The sequence below is a fragment of the Parus major genome, chromosome 5 (assembly GCF_001522545.3).
Source record: "Parus major isolate Abel chromosome 5, Parus_major1.1, whole genome shotgun sequence".
Taxonomy (NCBI): Eukaryota; Metazoa; Chordata; class Aves; order Passeriformes; family Paridae; genus Parus; species Parus major.
The window spans coordinates 35,221,844-35,243,073 of NC_031774.1; the positions used below are offsets into that span (position 1 = coordinate 35,221,844).

The window sequence follows — 21,230 nt, forward strand, 5'->3', positions numbered from 1 at the left end:
CTAAGGAGACAAGCAGATTATTCCATAGGCTACTAAAGAAATTTTCATGTCTGAGAATCTAACAGTTGGCTAGTCATAATAAGAGACCACTAAAAATGTTTTAAAATTCACAGGAATAACGCGACATAGAGGCAATCTAGAAACCTGGATACTTATATGTTGCTCCTGTCCTAAGTTTTGACTCAGCAAAGCACAGAGGTAAGCAGATGACTTAACATGCTTATCTCGTTCCCTAAACAGCAAAATGCTTTATTTAAGATTTTAGTACACTGATATTCATGAGAGACCTGTTGAGTAACGAGGGTCTCTGACTTATGCATAAGTATTTTCTGAAGCTGAGGCCATCTATTTTTGAACAGCCAAGTCTTTGAAAATTTACTGTTGAAATTCAGTAGGAAATATAGGTCATGAATATAATTTACTTGCAAATTTTTTTATGCAAACATATCATGACAGGTGCCTGAAGTTAGAGACATGACAGTCACAGGACTGTAACTTCAGTTACCTAATAAAGGGGAAAAAATGATGTAATTCCACAGAGGAACTCTTATCTCTTTGATAATGTGAGCCGACTTTTAGAGCTGCTTCCTTATTCAACTGACTGTATAAGCAAGCTTAAGCTCCTCTTTTTAGCCACCTGAACAAAATGCTTAACTTCTCTAGTGCAAATATTCCCTGTAGTCTGATCCTGCAAGCTGTTTGTTTGTGGAATAACATGGACAGCTAAAGACAAAAACAACTACAGTGAGAAAAAAAGAAATCACAGATTATTTTTCATACAAAATAGTCCTCACATGTAGGTGATGCTATGTTTATTTCCTTTCACTTTGAACTGATAAATAACGGGCTGCAGATAGAAATGAGAAAACATACAAGGATTGCAAGGGCTGCCAGCTATTTCATTTGGAGTGTCATTCCCCACAGAAGAATCATTTAACAGAGAACAATTTTTTTTAAAAAAAGGAGAAATTTTCAAGGGTGGTAAATGCCAAAAATTTGCATAGGGTGTAACAACAATACTTAAAGTGGGAAGAGAGGCATAGAGCAGAAATGGTTTGTATGTGTGACTGTAACAGTACTGAAAGATTATATGTATGAATATGATATTGAGGCTTGGTGGTGATATTGAGGCTAATCCTGAAGTTTAGAGAGAATCCAAAATGAATCATGGATAAAAGTCAACTAATCTGAGAATTCAACCAGAACTCCTTGCAGCCATTTGTTAATGTTCAAATGATGGAAATGTAACACCACACATCACACATTTCCCTTTTAAATTTAATTTATGTCAGCATTATGAATTCCAGACTAGACCATTTAAGTAGCATATAATCATTTAGCTGTTGTATATTTCCCAGTACAAAATGAATATATTAATTGCAGTGCTATAGGGTGGGAGGAAAAGACAAACTACTCATTTAATTGCTTCAGTTTTGTAACTTGTTTTGCAATTTGACAGTCCAAAAATAATTAGAAAAGGAAATTGTCACAAGCAAATCAACAAAACTTGCTGCCAGACTTAGCTAGCTAAGAAAATTAGGCAATAACAAAGGGAGAGAAGGGCCTAATATTCTTTCATTTATCTTTTCTTGTGATGAAATAGCATACCTTCAGGAGAGCAGACTGCAGGAACATCAGAGAGAATAACTAATGCTGCTGCTACCAATCTACTTCCATCTTCTGACAGTAACAGATGTTTTCCAGGTGGAACTGCAGGGCTATAAGTTAATTTAGGGTTGAGCTGGGGAAGCTGTCTGACAAGAATACAAACACACAGCTCCAGTGTTGCAAAGACTAATGATTTCCCAGGCACCAGACCCCCTGTGTCTTTGCCCTCTCCAAATTCTGGTAATGTTTCCTTTTCTGCAGCACCATCATCAACTGAAAGAAAAACAAGAAATATGGCAGAAGTCTGCAGGCTGTGACTTGTTTCCAAAAGGTTTACTTCTTAAGACTGTTTCAGAACCAAATCATAATCCTGACAAATATATACACGCATGGGTATGTATCCAAAATTCTACTAGCAAACACCCATCCCTCTAAATAAGCAAACTATGCAGTGACTGCCGAAAGGCAAAAGGGTGCACAATAGACTTTGACATACAAGATCCTGAGGCACCAAGTCAATATGATGTCACTGATACAAGCATTCTGATTCTTCTCCCAGTTTTTTCCTTTTAGAAAATGAATTTTAGTAAGTAAGAATCAGAATAACTATTGTAACCTGGCTTGTAACAGCTGTGTGTGCTGAGTCTGTCCATTGCTCAACTGCAGCTGACCCCAGATTTCACTAGGACTCCTGACACCACCCAGCTGCAGTTTTTCTCCTTACTATCTGCCCTCTGTTCAACACCTAAACCACCTGCTATCTATCCTACCACCTGAATTTCTTATGTCAGGAACCTGGACTGTCTTAAGTAAACTAGAATTATAATCCAACTGTGAAACACTTCAATTAAGACACATCTTGGAATTCAGTTTTCCAAGAAAGAACTGTTTTAATCCTGATAACAGGTATTCAAACATCTCATACAGTACTGTACCTTCTGCACTTCTCCGCTTTTCCTTCACGTGTTCCTGAGCTGCAAACAGAATCAAGCGAACCACTTCAAGGGCAGCAAGCTGAATATCAGGTGACTCTCTAGTCAGTATCAGTCGATGCAAAACATTCAGCAGCTCTACACCCAACTCCTATAGTAAGAAAAACATCTAATATATTTTCATTTTAATGTAAGAATTTTAGGAACTTGTTGATACTTGTTAAAGCCAACAGTATTAATCTGATTGATCTCACTAAGGAACACAATGTAATTGGTGCAATCATAGGAGTTGGCATTTTCTTCACCATACAGCATCTAGCTCCCAAGAACAGCAGTCCCTATCAATTCTCCCAACAAACAGTTATAACAGTTATTTAAGATATAGGGCACTTAACTAAAAAAGCCAAAGTAATCTTTATCTTCTGGCATCTTAACTCTTGAAGGTGGGGACACTACACTGTATCCCTCCTACACTATATGCAGAGCATCAACAATCAGTAGCCATGTCCGCAGGTTTTATAATTTTCACTGGGTTAGACAATTGCAAAGCACATGGGATGGTATAAATCTTAACTTAAAGAAAAAAATAAATAATTTCAGATTTCTACTTCTTTTCAAGATCACTGCTGTGGTATTGTTTGTTAGGTTTTTTTTGTTTTGCCTTTTTTCTTTTTTTCAGTATCACTGCTTTTGTCTAATCTTCTTTTACCAGCTCTGATTTTTACAACAGAATTAATTCAATTATGCCTTGACAGAGAGAGAGTAAGAGAACTCTCTTTTCAAGAATTTTGCCTTTACCTGGCTCTCATCCTACTCATCTAATTACTCCTTCCTGATGAAATGTCCTCAAATTCTCTGCCCCTCATCTTACAGGTTCCATGTTGTGTTCTTTTTTATCTCCTCCATCTACAGCTTTGGATTTGGGTAAAGCATATAATTTACCTACTACTTATATGCTGAAGATTCCTGAAAATACAAGAGATTGTAAAGATACTGTCAGACTAAAACTATGCCTTAATTCTGGGAGGCATTTGGTCGTTCTGCATTACCTGATCACCACCTATTTTAGACCTTGGCCATGGAACATCGAAGAGAGCCTGCAGGGCACGTAAGCAGGCAATAATGTTCTCCATTGCTGCATCTGATCGAGGAGAGCACAGGAACTCCACACTAATTCCTGCAAGCATCAGAAAAAAATCTCCATGTGTACTTGAAATTTTAAGAAGTTCTTTTTCCACTACTAAGTAACCTCACAGAAGGTTGAGCAACCACAGAAGTAGCATTTTAAGTGAATTCATCTATTGCAAATATCTTTGGGCAAGACCTCTATTTCCATCAAAACAATGAAAGAGACTTCTCATTCTAGACAGTATAAGACTGAATTATAACTGGCTACTAACATAAATACAACCCCAGAAATTTCTGAATAAAACACGAGATCTAATAAACAGACATGGCAATTCATAATGAGTATATAGCAGAGTATTTTTCTAATCATTCTGATTTATGTACTAGAAGGAAATGCTGAACATAATAGTAGTTCACAAACTGTAAGGCTGAGGCATTATCTTCTCATTTAAAAAAATGCTAAAAATGCTAACTACCACAGCTAGGTAACCAGCAGTAATTTACATGAAGCCTAAGCTTGTAAATCCTAGAGCAGATAAGAGCTATCTTTTTTCTCAGCTTTCAGGACTCCTCAAAATATTTGAGATAACCTTTGTATAAACTGCAATCCATATTCTCATTCCAGTTGTACAGCTGTAATTCCAAAATGTGTGATGACTTGGGAAACCAATCAATGTCCACTAAACAACAGCTGTGCAACAGCAGTTTTAAATTCTTTCAGTTTCTTTGTAGGGAATGAAAATTAAAATGCTGTTTTATTCAAAAGCAGAATACAAGCCAGATGCCCACAGTCAAGTACATGAAATCTGATGCGCTGAGCAGTAGAGGAAACAGGGGAAATGAGCAGCTTTTGATACAAAAGTCCCACTTCTAACTGAAAGAGCAATCTAGTTCAAAAGGGAGCTGTCTCTCTGCAGAAAAACTATTCAAAAGAAGACATATGCAATAAAGTCATACAAACTCTTTCCAAAGAGGGATAACAAAAGAAGGATACCAAAGAGAGGACAAAAAAAACATACAACCAGGAATGCCTAATTGTGCAAACTTAAGAGAACTGGGACTGAATTCAACTACCTGTTAGCTCCTGAATAGTGGAGGCTTAACAGAGCTTTATAAGAACGTGAGGAAACACTTTTTTTCTGTGTGGGTGACTGAGCACTGGCACAGGTTGAGTCTCCATCCACACAGATATTCAAAAGCTTAGTCCTGGGTAGCTTGATTTATGTGACCCTGCTTGAGCAGGAGATGGACAAAATAATCTCAAGTCCTTTCCAACCTAGAAACTATTGTGTGATGTAAAACTGTACTTCAGTGAAACTAATCCATACACTGTAAAATCCACCCTTGAACTTGCATGTTTATGAGCAGAACAATAAGAGTTTGTTTAGGGCTTGTTCAGCTCACAGTGTTTTTTGCACCACATTTGGGAAAGTACCTTACAATTTTCTCACTAGGACTTAAAATTCTTCTGACTGTATGTTTAAAAGATGCAACACTGAATGATGCAGTTAAATTTGAATGATTAATCATTTATTTGCTAACAGCTTTATCTACATTTTGAGTTACAGCATCTAGGCAGACTATGCACTCACTCACTAACCCAAGATAAGATGAAATCTGTCAGTATTCACATCCTCAGGAGATTTCACCAAGGGCCTGGTAGAAGAATCTTGACACATGGTAGTTGGGGTAACAGGTCTGGAGAGATTTGTAACTCCTTCATCTGGATCAACAACAATGAAACCTGTGCTAGTGAGCCATAAAGCTGTAGCATAAAGTATCAGTGCCCAGGAGTTGTAGTAATGAGGTCTGGCATTTTCAATTGTCTCTGCTGTATAAAATGTACCACCTACAAGAAAAGAAATTAGTTTTAAGGGTGTAATTTATTTTCAACTAGTGTATTTTCTCATTCTTAAAATGGGATTGTGTTCTATGTATGACTTTTGTTTTTTTAATGTTCAGTATTGAAATTCAGGCCAATCAGGGCATTTGATTTAGATTTACTTGGACAGAACGCAAAAGATTACCTATTTCTTCTTTCAACCATAAAAATAGTCAACAAATAAGAATACCAAACCACTCTTCACATCAATGAAACCTCTGTTCTCAAAGGCAGTCCTGATCTTTAAATAGATCCATAAGTAGGCTTATTCTCTATACAATTTAATCCTACTATAATCTTAACACAAGTCAGTTTGCTAAGGAAATTGGGAAAATACAACTCATTTGCCTTTTTACCTTCAGCAGGTAGTTGTGATGCATATTCTGGAGGCAAAGTTAAGAGAGCAAAATCCTGAAGTGCAGCAAGCCAGAGCCTGCTCAGTGTTCCAAGATCTGCCTGTACCAAGTCCAGAAGACCACTGGCTGAAAATGTTACATCTCTGAGGCTTTCTTCGGAGGAGTTTGCAATTTTTAAACAATGCTTGTGTGTATCACTTTGATTTTTCTGCTTTTCAATGGCAACTATGTAAACCTGTTGATATATTTGGATAGAGAGTTACAAATATTAACACCTGGAAAACTACTGTCATCACAAACATGACTGCCTGTTGAAGAGGCATGAGATTTCCTAGAATCTATTTCTGTTTCAAGTCCAGTAAGCCTGGGTGAACAAGCACTTATTCTCTAAATGTTCTGAATCCTTTCCCCAGATAATCATGATGCAAGAATCCCCAAAAAGGGGAAAACAACAAAAAATTCCTATCTGGAATTAAGTACTCTGCTCTTAAAAATCGATGTATTATTTGTCCAGTATCTGCTTCCAACCATCAAACCCTATTATAGATACAAGACTGAAGAACTACCAAATAATATACCGATAATAATGATTCGGAAACAACAGTAAACCCATTCCTAAATATTTTTTAACTGAAGTTCTATATGCCACTTGAAACTGACTTCTCAAAATTATGTGTTACTTCATGTTAGCAGTAAAGAATGAAGAGTACAATCTTGCATACTTTGCATGTTACCATCTATAGGTTAATTTCAGTGTTAATTTCCCTAGGTACCTATCTGGTTATCAAAAAAAGTAGAACTGAGAATTTTCAGACAAACAGCTCTCTGTAGTCTCTTCAAAATGCCCCTGGAGGGAAGCTCTTCTCAACTATAAAGGGCACATTTAGATTCAGTGTATCTCAGTGAGCTTTTTTGAATACTAGTCTCCTACAATTAGGATTTCTACATCTTTTTCATGTTTACTAGTTGCAGTGGGTTGTCCCAGACCAGCAACTAAACATACACCAAGCCCTTGTCTCACACCTTCCTGCAGCAACAGGATGGGGGAATTCTTTCAATTTCTGTAAACAAGAAATAGGTAAGATTCTAATGGAGAAGGAACTGCCTAGGGCTTAAGTGAAATATTTGTAAATTACAGTCATAAAAGCTTAAAGGAAGCTCTACAGAGTTTCCTTTGAAGAATTCTAGTGATCTTAATTATAGGCTGGAACAATTTACAGATCTTCACTTTTGACAGGTGAGCCTCACATCTAGTCCAAATTTTGTCCTGGCTTCTGACCAGTGAAAGGTTATTATATGCTATTAAAACCTTTCCTTATGTAATTATTACAATGATCACAGTACTTGATCTTTTCCTGAATAGATTAAATAGACCAATCTATTTAAATCTCTCAATGTAAGCATATTTTCAAGATTTTTATTCCCACCTGCTAGCTTGTCTTCAAGGTCTTTGCTATTTTGTCAGTATCTGTTCTCAAATATGCACATGAAACATTGGTATAATTTTCTAAAATTGTTTACATAAAAACTATCTATTCCCTACTTTCTCCTCCAAAGTACCTTTCTGATTATACACTGAAATACACATCTTCATAACATGTTCAACTTTAGCTGGTTATCAACCATTAGCATCCAAGGCCATTATCACTACATTCTAATGTACATTTTTTGGAGGTGGTGAACATGGTCCACATTTTTGACTTTTAAATATTTAACCTCGCATTTACACATATTAAAACAAGTGTTCACACGAGCTGACTTTAATTTAACTAAAGCAGTAGTGAACTGACAGTATTAATTTAAAAGATCTAATTCCAAGATATGGAAGGCCAATAGGCAATGAGAAAAATGACACCTATTTAATGTACTATAGTACATTGAGTGGATCATCACCATAACCATTTATAACACACAATTTCAAATCAATATTGAACTATTCAAATATATTAAGGAATTTATATTTTTAAGTATGATTCATTGTTCTTAATGTATAGTAAAATAGCTTTACTTTTAGAGGTAGCAAAGCAAAGCAAAGGGTCAGCAGCTTCTATTTAAAGAAGCATATCAGAAATTCCTGAAAATTCTGTCTGAAAGGTTCTAACTCACCTCCTCGATAGTAGTATACTATCTAGTAACAGAGCTGTTACACTAACCTCTGCCCAAGCCTTAAGGACAGCTAGTACTTCCATAGTTGAGGTGCTTTCATTATATTGCTGATTTTGTGCTTCTTTTCCAGCCTGCACTTTGAGCAAAGAGGACACAAGCAACTGGTGAACCCTTCGAAGGTCATTCAGATCACTTACTACACCACTTGCTATCCAGGCACTGCATACCTAGTGTTGAGAAACAGAAACAATGAGGAACAAGGAAAAAACACCACTAAATAATCTTTTTTCCATCTGTAAAATTATGAAAGCCAAATTTAATTTCTACCAAGATGCAGTTACTCTCAGACAGTAACAAATGTTAAATGACATCCCAGTTTAGTACATTTAAGTAATGAAAACCAAAACATCAGTGGATTGTCACAAGTAATAGCCAAAATATCAACTGCAACAAAGTTTCTCAAAAGACTTTAAAGTGACAAAAATCTTTGAGTTGCCACAATATAGAGATAAGTGACATTATTTTTTGTGAATCGAGGCTTTAAAGTTAGAGGACTTATTTCCTTTTTCTTGTGTTGCGTATCAAGCGAAGAAAAGATAAATTTCAGAGGGTCTATTACCTAAGAGACTTCTGACTTTCAACACTTGCCTGACATGCTTTTGCTGTGACATCAGGAGGAGTTTCGGGAGCAAAGGCAGGCCTAAGTGCTGCTCCAACCTAAAGAGAAGTAGTGAACAATCAACTAAAGGCTTATTTTTCATAATTGGACTGTTACAGTTTTTCTTTATGAAGCATAGTTCCTTTGTCATTTTTTTACAGACTGATTCAGTCAGATTAAAGAGCAGAGAAACAGTTTCAGTCAACTTTTATTGTTTTGCTTACACTGAGGACATCATTCTCTTTGAGAGGGGTCTTCAAGGTTGACTCTATTTTTTGCACTGTCTAAAACACAAATAGTAATGTCTTCCTTCCTTGACTTGATGAGGAGCCCACAAAAGAAAAAGCAATGCTCTGAACCATGAAAGACTTGCAAGACAAATAGTGAGTGACATTTCCCTACTCAGAAAGAATACAGACTGTAGAAAACAACCAACTGAAGCTGGTCAACTTTAGAAAGTGAAAAAAACGGAGAGCATAAATCTCATTTACCTAATAAAGAATACACAAACACAAAGTTACCGGGCTGCAGAGATTTTACCTACTCTCACTGCTGAAAACCACTTCACTAAAGGCTAATAAAAGACTAATTCCCTAGCTGCTTTAGCATGTATTTGAAAACCCATATTTAAGTCTGATGTACTACACTTTCATCCTGAAGAGAAAGTGAAATAAGTGGATTTGTTTTTAATGGCAATTAATGACAATTTTTTAAAGACCCTCTAAAGCTGAGACTTCATTTATGGAACTTCTGAACAAGATTTTAGAAAGTCATTACTTAAGACCAGAAAATATATATCCATCTTTTTCTGGATTATTATGACATTTTTAAGGGAAAAAAAAATCAGACAATGTAGACTTGATTTTTAACAGTTTCACATTTCTTAAACGTATATTAAACAGCTGATGAGATCTATGCATAGTATTAGCAAAACACTTTAAAGATAATGAAGCTTAAAAGGAAAATTATTAGCTTTACTTGTGACCTGCTTGATGGTTTTGGACAGCAAGGACAGATGGTTTATTTTTAACCTTGATAGCTTCAGACTAGACCAAGGCACTTCCTTCCCACAAAGGAGTGCCAAAAAAATAGAATTATAATGGCAAAAACAAGATCAAAGTAGGTCAGGATGTCTTCAGTGTCTCTCCAATTCTATGAGAGAAAGTGATCTGACCTATTCAGTGCCTGCTAGAAATTGAAGCTATATGAGGCTTAACACAGCTGTCATATTTAACCCAGCTATGGTCTGGAATGCTAAATGACTAGGATATCTTTCCTCTTAATCTAAACCAAGACTTAATGGAAATGGACCTTATGAATACAATCCATACTTCTCTGGCTCGTTTATTGGCCAAGATCTCCAAGTGTGATGGCTGCAGTGCAAGGGCTACTTATTTCTAAGCAGAGTTTAAATTTATAGTTATTCCTAATACTTCTTGCAAGAGTTTCACACTCTGAAACCAATGCTTTCCAAAAAAACCCTACCAATGATCTATTTTGGTTTTGTTGTATTCAAGAGGGAAAAATGCTGAAACTTGAAAAACTTGAGCTAAAAAATTATATGCCAACTGAAGAGGTGATTTCTAAGGAAGTTAAGTCTGAATAAATTAACAATACATCAGAAACAAAATAACTGAAACCCAGCTCTGTACCTACATGCTGCAAATGCAAATTTCTTTTAGTAATTGACTGTAACTCTAAATTTGTCTAAGTTATTATCAGTGGTGCTTACATTGGCTTGATATTGTTCCAGGATTACATGACCTGGAAACTCTGGTTCTGGAACAGCCGCAAACTTCCGAACAATAATTTGCAACATTTGAAGCCCAGCAAGACGAAGCTGATCACTGTGATCTGTGGCAGCCATAAAAGCCATACGGACCAAGTCAGCTAAGTGCAATACCAAAAAGTCATCTGAAAACAGAAATTAAAAAAAGAAAATAGTTTTATTACATTTAAATTCGGACATAATGTGTTTTATAAGACAGTTCCAAATGTTTTCAAAATGTCTATTTTACGTTTTACCTTAATACATGCCAAGGATTCACTTCAGGCAGCTAAGACATAGATCAATTCTTCTTGGCTACCTTATGTTAGCTGATCTAGTCTGCTTTCCATTTAAATGTACAAAGATAGTACTTAGAATAAAGTATAAATATCCTTATGTATGAGACAGATTTTCTAAAAATGAATGTTGAGGAAAACACCTCCAGAAAAACACAGAGAGGTAGTAAAAAATGGCACTGTATTTCTACTGGTGATTATGCAAATTATAGAAAGAAAAAAAGTGGCATTTTTTTTAAGTCATACTCCCAGACACCAGCCTGTGATGATGTAGGCTGGTGGCAGCTATCACTTGTGACTGCCAGTGCTTATACAGAAACAACGCCTTCCTACACATACACCATGGTACTATAACCAGGAAACTGAGTGTAAGATGCCATTCTTTAGGAAATAAAAATTTCTCTATACCTTAAAGAATATAGGCTTCCAATCAGAGTAATTAGAGGCTTCATTGATCACAAACAAAAAAATTATGATGAATTCCATTAAGATACAAAGAGCTAATACTTATTTTAAGCATACTTTGCGTTCTATGAAATTCTTGCAGCACTTAACACATACCTCTTGAATCACGTTGTTTTCTTTCCTGAGCCAAAGTTATGTCAAAATGTGCACTACCTGCATTTTCACACTGGCTTATAATTTTACAAACACACTCTGCAGCAAAAACTCTGGTGGACCATCGTGGATTTCGGAAAGGATGGAACCTGTCATCACTGTCAGATGTTAATACAGATACATCATCCCCTTTGGCAGTTTCCTCTTCTTGAGTGGTATCTATTGATGCTACTGTATTGAAATCTGTTTTTAGGACACAGAGGGGAAAAAAACAAACATAATATTCTTTCTTACTGTAACTGACACCTACAGAAAGAAATCTATTCAAGGTCTATCTCTAGCCTCAAATTCATGGTGACTCCCTTCAATCTTGGTATCTTAAAAGTAAATGCCAGAATTCAAATAAAATGAAACTGTCAATGTTCAGTTGATATTACTTGCTGGAAGACAAGATCAATACCACAAAAGTAAATTAAGAGCCGCAGAGAAAGAAGCAAAAGAAAAAAACCCTTTTAAAATAAGTGAGATGCATTAGAAGCTAGTACAGTTCCAAATCAAAAAATCTAAATGCAAGAAGTTTTCCTCCTGCACTGCAGGTAAAATAATTTCCTTCACCCCCGCCAATATTCAGCACAGTAATTGATTTTGTGTGCTCAAGAGTTCCATTATGATATAATAGGCCTGCATCTGTTCTATTACTAACAGAAGAATTGATCAGAATACTTTTCTTGCAGGTAATTGCATAGGACTCATGAGCTCAAACCTATTCTGTATTTCCATATGGAAATGAAGTAACATTAGGAGTATAAAGCAACAAGAATATGAACAGGCAACAGATCCTAAAATGTTTACAAAAATTTGTTCAATGGGGAAAGGGCAATCAGAGAGAAAGGCATATTCCTCTGAAGGAACTAAGTTAAAGGATCCAATCTTTCAATATGAATGACAATTATACACTTCATAAATGGCAAACATTCAAGAAACTTGAACACTTTCCCTCAGTGACACAGTACACTCCTGCAGGCCTTATTCTGATTGTGTTCTCAACTACAGTGTATTAAGACTTACCAGCAGAAGCAGCAAGAACATCTTTACAAAGCTTCAGCCAAAATGAGAGCTTCTCAACTGCCATTGAAGTAAGCATATGAGTCAGAGTCTCTTTGATATCTTGGCACAATCTTGGATCCAATTCTTTGTCCAGCAAGCCCAGCAATGCCCCCTCCAGGCCTATTTCTCTGATGTTCACATCTGCTAAGAACAAAGTCTGTGAGCTGAGCACTGTACATCACAAAACTGCACTAATGACAACAGAAACCCCACTGAAGGTTGCACACAGGGTATCTTGTGAACAAGTACTTACTAGCCCTGAAATGTTTTTGAAACAATTATATTTTTCACTTTAACACTAGAGCTAACACATGAACACAGAACAAATGTTGAGCATTTACAGAAACATAGTAACAACAGGAAGAAAGCTATCCCAGCAAAAAATAAGAATCCTACTCTGAATTTCACAGCATTACCATTACCACAGCATCTAGCTCCTGAAAAAAAAAATTCACTTTCCTTACTTCATAAGGTAATTCTAAAACAATGTTTTAACTTGAAATGGAAGTTAAAACTATTATCAAAAAAAGCACAAAACCAAACATATAGAAATAATTTGTTAAATTAAGAAGACCAATTTTTATTTGGCCAATATTACAAATTTTAAATATCAGCAGTTTTTAAAAATGGCTGTAGTCTGCATTTTCTGAAAATTTCCAAATAAGCTTGAATTGAAAGCTGAAGTGAAATAAATTTTTAACACCACTCACAGAAAGGCACATGAGGATGAACTAGTGATCACTTTTAGAAAAAAGTTAATACAACAGCTACTGGCTAGATAGGCTTAGATTTCCCGGAATTCCCCTTGCATTTCCTTATTTTATCATAATTTGGTACTATACAGACAAATGAGGTAGAAAATGTTTTGAGTTTAAGATTTCAAGAGTGTAGCAAATTTTCACACTCACAGCAAAGTGTGTTTAAAATTCACTGTCAAAATGTTGAGCTCTTTGATCTCAAAATTTCAATACATTACCTGGAGTAAAATCTTCTTTGCTTTCTTTCACTAGTGCAACAGCATATTCTGATACTTCAGCAGCTTCTCTTTGCACAAGCTGATGTAAGCAAGCTACCACTGCACGTCTCAGTAGTAAGTATGAGCTACAGAGATTCATCTGAAACACGCAAGAAGATACAGTAAGATGGCTAACAAACCTCTGTGGCAATACCTCAGTAAGGCTGGTATTTTCTGAACACTTGCAGCTATGGCAAATCTGTTAAGTCAGTAAACATGTAATTGATGGTCATTTTGCTCAGCTCTTTTTCTTTTTTTAAACCTCCAAATGAAATGTTTTGCAAGTCCTGTAGTCAATTTTACAAAAAATATCACTACTTTTAACATTTTCTCTCAAAAGGCAACTTACAATATTGGTTTGGGGCTGAATCCACCTCTCAATATTGTACAAAAATCACCATTAACTTCAATGCCAGGTGAATTGTGGTCTCAAGAAACAACTAACGCTTTGGCTGCTGGGTATATGCATACAACAGGCTTGAAAACTCAGTACAAGTCATCATCAGATGACTAGAGAAATGTCAGTGAAACCAAGGGTGAGAGAGTCCATCTGGCTTTAGTAAAACAGAACTCCATGCATGAAAGGAAGTTTATAAGAAAGGGTGAAGAGAATACTGCTGCAGTTTCATTGGAAAAAAAATATACTCAGTTTACATTAAATTATGTTTTAGAAAAGGTGAGAGAAAGGGTGAGAGTTATTGGTGAATGTATGATGCTGAGACAGGTCAGCCATCCTGAGCAGTCTCTAGCAAAAAATTCATAGCACCATCATATTTTAACACCAACAGGCCAGTATGAGGGTTATTTTATTGGAAAATATATGATTGTAGATTCACTATTACTGGAAAAATAAAAACCACTTAAAAAAACCCAAGCCATAGCCTCGAAGGGTTTTTGTTAGAGTGGAGCTTTCTGATTTTTTTTTTTTTGCTTCTTTCAATTTTAAGACAATCTTGAAGGGAATCCTAAAGATATAATAAATAGCTGTGTGGTCAGGCAAGATGGCTACACCAATATCTATGCATCTTCTTCTAAATTAAGGTTAGGTTGTCATAAAAAAAAAATGTTCTCTACAACTAAGCAGTTGTGTATCCTTAGCTGTTACCACCCTTAAAATAGATAGAGCTGAGTGTCTGCTGCAGGAAAACCTTATGTTAGGCTGTGCTCCTCATTTGTCAGCAACAGGCCAATATATTTTAGTCAAAATGACTAACATATATTAGTTAACATATGCTTAAAGAGAGCAACTGAAGGACAAGAAGAACAAGCAATATAGAATTTTAGCTTTGTTAGATTAACAAAACTAAGCTTCATCTTAATTCATGGGAATTTCTATTCATGCACATGAATCTACAATACTCAGAATTACGTAATTATACACAAAAAGATACACTCTCTGCATAATTCTCTTACAAGGAAATGAACCTGACTCAATAGCTATGTCTGCAAGGTATTTTTATTGCAACTTCAGAAACAAGTGAGACTTTTAATGCAACATTTATGCAAGCAGGCTACACATTCTACTTCAAGTTGGACATGCATAAATTCCGTGCAAAATTTTAATAGGGGAAAAGCAGAGGGCCCAATTGAGGCTTCTGGAATAACGCAAGATGCATATTTTTTATCTCTCTATTCTCTCACATTCTAAGCAGGGGACAGGACTAAATGATAGACATAAAATGCAAGCATCACATTAAAACTTAAATGTACAAACAGTTCCCTGTCTGTATATAACACATTAAAAACAAAATTATCTCTAACTAAGTACATAAATGTATTGCTGCCATCTGCAGAAAGTTAGGAAGGCTCTGGTTAGGATGACAATAAAATATCACTTGACATGCTAAAAGAATTTACATTAAAATGGTTAAAAAGAAAGATAAAAGATGAAACAAAAACACCACTGCAAACTGCAAAAGTTTAGGATTAACAAGGCACAGGGACCTACCAACACAGAATTATCCAACAAGATTTCCTGCACAAAAACAAACGACAACCAGTCATGACAAAACCAAAATAGATATCACAGTGATATCAACCACACATGGAGACTGTAACATGTAAGTTCAGCATATAATAAAATTCAGAATTCTTATCTCAAACATACCAAAAGCCTAATTTGCTTAGTTCATTTCTCTTATTTTTCATGTTGAACACACTTAAATTCCAATCCAACTGCCCCTAAAATAAATACTTAAACAGTACCAAGAGAACAGCACAGCAATGCTATTAACATTGTATACTTATTGTGTTTCAATATTGATCTTTTTGTTAATATCTTAGAGCTGAAAACTGGTATTCATTGTGTTGAGAATACTACACCACAAGCTTACAGAGATAAGCTCTTTAGAAGTCTGTGCTCACCTAAGTTAGTTTTAGAGCTAATTTTAGACATGATTAAAAGCATATGATTTGTATTCTGCTGGAGCCAAGAATTCAAATAGCAGGACAAATATGCATTATTGTTAGAAGCCCCATGAACAATCCAAACAGGGAACATTCTCAGAAGCTGAAGGGAAGCTAGATAATGACAAGCACATGTACACAATTTAAAAAAAAAAAAAAAGCAAACCAAAAGAAAGAAAAACCAACAAACCACAAAACATGAGCCAGGGAAGCAGTGTGTCCATTGCTTAAGTCATGTTTTACTAGTGCTAGCACAGTTACAAACTGAACTGTTTAAATACATTGAAGAACTGAACCATCTCATGCTGTAGGAAGACAGGTGTAGGAGGCAGCTTGCAGCTGCCTGCACAAGAAATTGTTAGCTTGCCTTATGATAGAAAAAAGAAATGGAGAGAATGGAGAGAATGGAGAGGGAGGAGAGGGAGGGTTATGAGAGGGAGGGTTATGAGAGGGAGGGTTATGAGAGGGAGGGTTATGAGAGGGAGGGTTATGAGAGGGAGGGTTATGAGAAGGAGGGTTATGAGAGGGAGGGTTATGAGAGGGAGGGTTATGAGAAAGCAGAGGGAGGTAATAGAGGAGGTGAAGAGGAAGTGGAGGGGAATGGCAGAAAAATGAGAATTTTAAAAAGGCAAGTTGGAAGGCACAGGCATTTAACAGAATCCTTGGGCAAAGACGGTGGAGAGGTGCGTTGATTCAAATGATACTAAAAAAACAAAAAAAATTGTTTGCACATTTGTTTTCCAGATTTTGAATGAAAGTTCATCTTTCTATGGATGGAGGGGGGAAGATCACTCATCTGACCACAGATTCTTTGCCTCTCCTGCTTTTCTTACCTGAATAAAGAATGCAATGGTGGATATCCACATGTGTGGATTTGCATGCTACTTCCCCTTAAGACTTCAAAATGCAATGCAAAGGGGGACCATCACACCTTGTTCTCCAAATTGCAGACATTTAAACTCATGAAAAATAACTAGCTAAGGGTCACCTTGCAAGTAAACAGCACAGTGAAGTGCAAATTTCAGATCCAGTAACTCATTCTGCCTCCCTAATGAGATGCTGATTTAGTGGGTGGAAGCTACATGGATGGGTGTCGAGTTTTATAAATGCAGAATTCTGCTTGTGCAATCATCTTCTCACAGACCTGCAATGCACACACTCAAAAAACTTTGTTTATGACATTCTTCAAAGACATAGTGACGTTACTGAATTGTCAGTGCCAACAATATTGGCCTTAGTTGTACAAGTTCATGAGAATGTGAAAAGGTCACCAATGTGAGGCCACTGATTTTGGTGGAATGCTCTCCCAGGAAGCCTACAGGCATTTCTGGGATAGAGGGGAACACACTTAGATGCATGAACAGACATACTCAAGCCTTCACCTCTACTTCTTAATTGAATAATTTACTATTATGAAGTTCATAAACTGCTGCATGAAGTGCTTTGAGACAACTTGTAAAAACAATAAAAATCAGTAACATTACATAGACAAGACAACTTTGTCATGACATCCTCCTTATTAGTAGGTATTTGATATGAGTAGAGAGATAGAAGCAGACTGTACATGGACTTACAAATGCTCCTAAATGCTGATACACTCTCCAAGCAAGAGACTGACTGACATAGTTTGTTGTGATTTTATCAATGTATGAAAACCTATGTTTTACCCAACAAAGAGAAAATAATTGCTAGTGTATGTTAAAACAACACCAGATTAGTTCCAGCACTTCCGCAACTAGCAGATCCACAGTGTGGGGCAGAAAAACCTTCAGTTTTCCCTAGCTCCCACAATCATGTTTCTAGTCAAAGTAAATAAACAAAACGTAAGGAATCTAAACTGTAAACAAAATTAATGTATGTTCAGTATGGATACACAAGTGCTACCCAGTGGAAGATGTGAATAAGAACTGTGTTGAAATAGATCAGATTAAAACTTAACTGTCTATGGATTTTTGTTTCTCTATGATTGACAGTGTGACAAGAAGGTACTAAAAAAAAAAAAAAGCCAGCAAAACAAACCCCTCAAAAACCTCCAACCAACCCCCCCAGTGAGCCTCCCAAATCTACCAAGGCTAATAGCTACTAGAAAATTATCTTGCTTTTGTTTTTATATTTTTTTTTTTAATAGAAGTAAGTAGTTTAGAACAGCAGCTATTCAAAGACAGAGAGAGACTGGGTCAAAATAAAACAAAACAAACCCTACTCAACAAATAAATTCCCCCACCTCTTCTCAAATAGGGCTGAAAAACTTGTTTATTTCATCCAAAGACCTGCTTTGACTATAGCTTGTATTAGAAATTTTTTTACTGACTTTCAAAATTTCAGTACACTGAGCCATTAATGCTACAGAAATTACCAATCTACAAATTTACAATTTTTCAGCATCATGAAAAAACAAAATGAAACAAAGCAATTCCCAGTAATTAGTACACACAATTTTTAAAAATCAATCCTTAAACCAAGGCATAAAAAGCAGCAGAGAGAAAAATCTGGCCAACATAAACTAGCTGGTAAAAATCCAGCAAAAAGTTGTAATGAATGGTATATCCTTCCAGACAACTGGCCTTAGTAAGAACAGCAGAATGCACCTGCAAGCAGCTCAGAAGGCCAAGATTTCTAGAGAATGTGCTCATCTTGTAAAGGGGAAACAGAAACTGAAGAAAAATAAAAGAAGATATATAGAATACTTGCCTGTAAGAGAACATGAAACACCTCATGACTACACAATGATCAGTTTCTCTGCTTAAAGAAACATCTGCATTTTTTAGGTGTTTATGAAAAATATGAACAAATTTTAAAATACATGGATATAAACTAGTAAATATATACTCACACAGAGGCAGCTTACAAGGTTAGACAAGTTGACGTGTCGAGGCGCAAACATGTGAAGCTGCTGAAGGCAAGAGATGGCTTGAGCTTGAACAAGGCAGTCAGGATTATCCTGCATCGCTGCACAGCCCAAAAGGCAGGAAGTTCTTAAGGCTGACACTGCTGTACTGCTGCCTATATTGAGAATAAAGAAGGCTTTTTGTTTGTTTTTAAAACATACATTTATTTCTAATAAACATGATAACCTGTCTTTTTCCCAAGTCAGCCATAACGTTCAGTCTCCTAAAGGACGATCCTTATATCTGTGCCATACTTTGTTATTGATGAATAGTGATCACATTGCTCTCTGGTGATTTAGATGCAAATTTTAAATGTCTATATCATAAATAAGACATAGATGGGCTCTTAACTCTTGAAATATGAACACCTTCTGTTCTCATGCTAGAATCAGAAGATGTAAGAATGTAAGAAATGTAAAACATAAAATCCATGTAAGAAATTTCAGCCCAAGGCAAGGCTCAGAGAACCAGTTCAAACAAAGGGAATGATGTCAAGAGACTATTTTTGGAAAACTAGCTGTCATGTCATCTTGATTGCATAAAGTCATAGCCTATGAAATACTGTCTTACAACTAAACAAAGAAATTTAGATCTGCTTACTTGTTACAACTGCAATCACACACATTCAATGTTTAGCAATTTGGTTGCTACAGCAAACAAAGCTGTATGTTTGTTATACAAACACATTTGTATGTTATATACCTTGCAGCTCAGGGCCCAGAGTGGTAATAAGTGCATTTAAACAGCGACCAAGGCTTTGATGAACTTCAGCGTAAGCCGGAGGCACACTCAACAACAACATGAGAACAAGAGATAAGGTAGGTTCCACGTGCACATGATACAAGGGCCCAGCCTGATCCACTATTAGTGACAGAGAGTGTAGAGCCCATGCCTGTAAAGTAAGAAGAAGTAATGTAAACTCTATATGATATACATAAAAATTTAAAAAATTTGATAGTTAAAAGTGAAATTCAGTGATGAAGTGTAATAGCGGTTGCACTTTTAGGTTCCAAAGGAATAAATAGAGGGGTTATACAAAGAAACTTTATGAATTTGATGTTGAGTAAGCCATTTTGAATATTTTACAAGAAATTGTAAGTTGTGCAATGAAACAACCATTTTAAATGTGTCACTGTTAATAAATGAAAAACTGAATGTAATAGTAAATTAGATTTAGGAATTTAGTTTAGGAATAACAGTGATTATTATTCCTTTATTCTATTCTATAATTTAAAAAATTTCTTACAGTTCCTTGTGCAAGAAGAAAATTGTGAAAATTTCTGAAAAAAATTTCTGAATTTTTCTGAAATAACCCATCATTGTAGCCCATTTATTTTGCACAAATAGCCACATCTGTTTCATCTCAACAAATAGTTCCTCTTTGTGCAAAGTTAATGTGGAAAAAGCTTTAAAAATTCTTTAACTGATATTTAGACAAATACATTAAATACACTCAATGTCTCTTAAAGCTATTCTGATAGGTAACAGTTTTAGCCACAGAGAAACAACATTAATTAGTATTCAAAATTTCTTGCTTTACTCAACGATGTATATCCACCAAATTCTACAGCATTCAGGCTACAAATCCCTTTTATTTACTATATAACCCTTCAACAAAATATGCTGTGAGGTAAACAATGTAAAAGAGACAAAAACTGACACAAACAAACAAACAAAAATCCCTCAGACAAAAAATCCTAAGTACTATCTAGTCAAAGTCAAGGTATAGGTGAATGTGAAATGAATCAATCCCTTAAACATCAGATACTATTTTTAAAGTGAGCCTTATCAGTCTTGCAAATCATTGAATATGAGCCTTCCACATCCCATCATACTTCTTGCTGTGGAAGTTGTTGAAGGTTGATTTTGAGCAGGGGCTGTATTCCACATTGTCTTTGCTGCTCCAGCCATTACCTATGAGGTATGCCTAGGAGGTTGTGAATCTGTTAATCTTACAAGAAAAAGAACCTTAAACTCCAGAATACAATTCAGTTAATTTGTAACATAATATTTTTATATAAGTGACAAGTACCTGTACATCAGGTGAAGTACTGTCCTGAGATAAAGTATAAAGGATTCCAACACATGCATTCAGGTGCTGAGTAGAACCTATTCCTCCAAGGTACCTATACAGACATCCCAGAGCCAAAGAATGACCTGTTCTTGATACCACATCCCTAGCAGATTTTAGCCTATTAATTGAAAAAATGCTGTTAGTTTAATCACCAAGACTCTTACTATGTAATAAGCACATCTACAAATGAAATTTCTGGTATATAATCAGAAATAAAAATTATTAGACACTATTATATTCCCAAAATTCCAAATTCATATATAGTCTCTTATCTGAAGACGGCATCAAAATATTTAGCTACACTTACATGATGTTGCTAGAACAGCGGCTAATTTAATTAATTTGAAAGTCTACTTAGCTTATTTAGTAAAGGAAAGCTTACTTAGATAATCTTACACTAAGAAACACATTAAGAACTCAGGCAGTGCTTTTTCCTGTTAATTTCTGA

The 21,230-nt window shown here is 35.7% G+C and overlaps 1 protein-coding gene and 1 long non-coding RNA gene across 8 annotated transcripts in view; one reads left to right on the top strand and one right to left on the bottom strand.

Moving 5' to 3' along the window:
- Positions 1-21,230, bottom strand: part of HEATR5A (HEAT repeat containing 5A) — a 65,138-nt gene that overhangs the window by 6,091 nt on the left and 37,817 nt on the right. For 4 of the 7 annotated variants that reach the window (XM_015629814.3, XM_015629816.2, XM_015629813.2 and 1 more), the window contains 15 exons: positions 20,741-20,900; positions 19,411-19,600; positions 18,654-18,823; positions 15,363-15,389; positions 13,376-13,514; positions 12,361-12,540; positions 11,296-11,535; positions 10,403-10,584; positions 8,661-8,729; positions 8,060-8,239; positions 5,907-6,141; positions 5,269-5,517; positions 3,590-3,717; positions 2,544-2,691; positions 1,609-1,881 (listed from right to left, as the gene is read on the bottom strand). In XM_015629814.3, coding sequence (XP_015485300.1) covers positions 1,609-1,881; positions 2,544-2,691; positions 3,590-3,717; positions 5,269-5,517; positions 5,907-6,141; positions 8,060-8,239; positions 8,661-8,729; positions 10,403-10,584; positions 11,296-11,535; positions 12,361-12,540; positions 13,376-13,514; positions 15,363-15,389; positions 18,654-18,823; positions 19,411-19,600; positions 20,741-20,900 — 2,570 coding nt within the window. The remainder of the gene's footprint in view (positions 1-1,608; positions 1,882-2,543; positions 2,692-3,589; positions 3,718-5,268; positions 5,518-5,906; positions 6,142-8,059; positions 8,240-8,660; positions 8,730-10,402; positions 10,585-11,295; positions 11,536-12,360; positions 12,541-13,375; positions 13,515-15,362; positions 15,390-18,653; positions 18,824-19,410; positions 19,601-20,740; positions 20,901-21,230) is intronic. The other 3 variants (XM_015629820.2, XM_015629817.2, XM_015629818.2) reach the window with 2 other exon arrangements.
- LOC117244563 lies at positions 11,530-17,826 on the top strand. Its single transcript, XR_004497915.1, has 3 exons — positions 11,530-12,428; positions 13,410-13,489; positions 16,565-17,826. It is a non-coding gene; the product is annotated as an uncharacterized LOC117244563 (long non-coding RNA).